Below are 3,626 nucleotides of genomic sequence, written 5' to 3' on the forward strand. Positions count from 1 at the left end.
TATTATTATTATTATTATTATTATTATTATTATATATATATATATATATATATATATATATATGTACATAAGCATCTCGCTCTTTATGGAGATGGGGAAGCGTGTAAGCGTGTGGTGATTGAGACTAGTGTCATAAGTTCCGGCAGGTCTTATGTAATCATTTGATGTATACCTTTGTATACGTATGTAGGCTGCCTACCATGTCATAGTCTCTAAACCTCTCGCTTATATTTGCCTTCACTTTATGCAACGTCATTTTTGCGACCTTCATTTGTCAATTCGCAATTCGTTGTCATTCAGTCACATTACAACAGGAATTTGTCGTACATTTTTACTATAAACTGTGTTTCATTTGCATCTCATTTATAATACAGCTTTCTTTCATAATACCACTCTCTTTCATTATACTACACTCTTTCATTATACCACACTCTTTCATAATACTACTCTCCTTTATTATAATATGTGTTTGATTTGCATCTCTCCATCATACATCTTTGTTTTATTATACTTCCGGGTTTGTTGGAAATCAGTGACTCACCATACATTGCTGTCTGCTTGTATTGCCCCACCTATTTGGGTACAGATCTATGACGTGCGCATGGTTAAGCCGCTGTGTGTGGTGCCGTTTGTGCATATTCCACAGCATCTCAAATTCCTGCCCAATGCGCCGTCGCAGCTGATGGTGGCCAGTCAGTCGGGGCAATTCCAGGTATGATACTTAGTAAAACCAAGTTGATCCTAAGAAAACCCAAGTGTATTTCGAAAACCCCTGTTTTGATACTAAGAAAAACCCGTTTTTACCGCTACAAAAACGATGTTGATCAAAGGAAACCCCATGCTGGTCCTGAGAGCGACTCTGTGATGCCCACTATGAAAAACCATGCCAACCGCACACCACGCGCTCCACACACTCATACACTCCATACACTCAATACACTAAATACACTCCATACACTCAATACACTCAATACACTCAATACACTAAATACACTCAATACACCTTACACATGCGCAACAGCACTCTCAACACCGAAGGATCATATTAAAGCGTACTAAACGCTGATGAGTCATCATGCGATCATGTCAAAGGTTATCATGCATGAGTATCTGTTTGCCCCATGGTCTATAGTATCCCATGCTTATGTGCCTGTTTCGTTTTCTAATTCCCCTGTCTTGTGTGCAGGTGTTGGATGTATCGAATGTTTCTCAGAGAGATGCGTATGGCTATCATATTGACACACGCGGTGGCTTTGTCACAGCTTTGGACGTCAGTTCCTCAGGTGAGCGCCACATGTGGTTTGTGTTCTATAAATAATTGCCATTCGTGTTCTATAAATAGACTTCATTCGTATTCTATAAATAGACACCATCCGTGTTTTATAAATAAATGTCCTTGCGTTTTCTATTAATACTTCGCTTTACCCTTGCGTGCCTGTCTTAGGGCTGCTTGCTTATTGTGCATGAATTATGTGTTTATACCTGTAGGTTGGGTTTTCGTGTTCTATGCGTGGATGTCTGTTACTCTACGGTTTAGGGTTTATCTTGTCCCACTTAGACCAACATGTTGTCCTTGCTCGGTTGCTGTTTGTAACTCACTCACACTCACCTCTCGGAGTCACACTCGCAAGTAGCAATGGTTGTTCATCTCCTAGTCACACTCGCAAGTAGCAGTGGTTGTTCATCTCCTAGTCACACTCGCAAGTAGCAGTGGTTGTACATCTCCTAGTCACACTCGCAAGTAGCAGTGGTTGTTCATCTCCTAGTCACACTCGTAAGTAGCAATGGTTGTTCATGTCTCGTGTATGTGTAAGCGCATTGGTGACTCAGCTGTGAAACGAAGGTCTGGTCATGTGATTTACCTCCCTGCGAAATCTGTGGCATTCTATTAATAACCGCCAATGGCACCTCTTCTGCATGCACTATTGCTCTCAGGTGCGTTGATGGTCGTGTCTGATAGTCTGGGGTGCATCCACCAGTTCTCCACTGACAGTGCGCACGGCGGCGTTCGTATCAACAATGAATCCAGGTAGCAACACACTTGCCTGCCCTCGGCACGTGTGTGTGTGTGTGTGTGTGTGTACGTGATGTGGATATACTCCTGCATGCGTGTGTACAAATGATGTGTGCTTTAGGTTATGTATGTACCTGAATACAGATGAAGTTAAATGCGAAGTCACGTGTGTCTGCCCCCTTTCACGCGTGTGTATAAACCATCCCTGGACGTGTGTAATTAGCAAATTAAACTCCCTGTGCTTCATTCAATATATTCACAGTCGTCGGTAGTTCATGCATACTATGTTTTACATTGATAACACATGGTACTTTTTATATACATACTACGTGTTACACTACAACTTCTTAGACCAGTCATTGCAGCCTTGGGCGCAGCAGTATATGCACACCAATTGTGGCTGTACATACCCATTCATTCTAAACATCCAGAAGACGTGTAATGAAGCCTTGGCATATGCCTGCATTAAGCAACACGTTTGGTGCTTTTCTTAATGTGACGGAAGTTCTGTACCATCCCAATACATAAGCAACTTTTCCTTTGAATTAATAATAACTCACAGGAAGATTGATTACCCCGACGACACGTCAGCAGAGATTCAGGACATTGAACTGTTCTCACCCAAAAGCAGCCGTGCCCATCCAGATCGAGTGATCGGGGTCATATCGGTCCGAAATCCCCAGGACAGGACAGCCCGAATGGCACGCGATTCGCCGCTGCCGTTGTCAATAATCAGGATGCCCTATGTGAAAAGCAAGGTAGAAAGGGACATTCGTATTCTCAGCAGAACATCTAAACGGAAAACCTAGTTTATAGTTTCAACCGGGTTTATAGGATTACCTTCGTTATTGTAGCCAACGACTGATCGCTGACAGAATCAGATCTTAACGCGCCTATTGAAGCTCGGCGGTACCTTTTGGGTTTTTGGGGTTTTGGGTTTGTTTGATATCAAACTATTGGTGCATTTGTAGTATGGTCCTCACGGACATGTTCTGCCTCTTTCGGTGATTTGTTCGTGTGTGCTTTGCTTTGCTGAATCCACACTTTTTCATGACACATGTGTGCTATGTGTATGTCTCTACCCACTTCGTGCTCCATACTTCCGCAGTTTTCGGACTGCTGTCTCATGCGTGTGTACTATGTGTATGCCACCATCCACTTCTCTCTGCCAATACCATCCTCCTTATGATTAAATGGTGAATGCGCCTACTCATGATTAAATGATGAATACTTACCTATGATTAAACGATGAATACCTACATATGATTAAATGATGAATACCTACTTATGATTAAATGATGAATACCTATGCTTGTGCTTCATGTCCAGCTCATGGCGTTCTAGTGTATTAGCGTATGTGTCCATTCGCTTATCTCTACTATCCATCGTCTGCCTGCCTAAGTACCGTGCGTTGTTGCTGTGCCTTTGCAGGAGAAGCTGCTCAGTGACTGGCCTGCGTCTTTGACACGATTCTACCGCAAACCCCCACAACCAGTGGATGCGCAAATACTCTCCACGCTCAAGATGAGTGACTTCGTCGGCTTTGCCAAGAACAGCGGCAAACGCCTGCGCAACCAGGTGAGTACTACATTCTATATTAATATACGTTCAT

The 3,626-nt window shown here is 42.8% G+C and overlaps 2 protein-coding genes across 2 annotated transcripts; both read left to right on the top strand.

Annotated features, from left to right (window-relative positions):
* Window positions 1-601: 601 nt before the first annotated feature.
* SARC_04221 (hypothetical protein) lies at window positions 602-1,318 on the top strand (the record flags this gene model as incomplete). Its single annotated transcript, XM_014301944.1, has 2 exons — window positions 602-712; window positions 1,187-1,318. The coding sequence occupies 2 exons, from the start codon at window positions 602-604 to the stop codon at window positions 1,316-1,318; spliced, it is 243 nt and encodes an 80-aa protein (XP_014157419.1).
* Window positions 1,319-2,575: 1,257 nt separating this feature from the next.
* On the top strand, window positions 2,576-3,553 carry SARC_04222 (hypothetical protein; the record flags this gene model as incomplete). The annotated part of the gene is made up of 2 exons (XM_014301945.1): window positions 2,576-2,772; window positions 3,446-3,553. Coding segments are annotated over 2 exons (305 nt in total), but the record flags the coding sequence as incomplete, so codon positions are not given.
* Between the last annotated feature and the right edge of the window lie 73 nt (window positions 3,554-3,626).

This window comes from Sphaeroforma arctica (genome assembly GCF_001186125.1).
Source record: "Sphaeroforma arctica JP610 unplaced genomic scaffold supercont1.231, whole genome shotgun sequence".
NCBI lineage: Eukaryota > Ichthyosporea > Ichthyophonida > Sphaeroforma > Sphaeroforma arctica.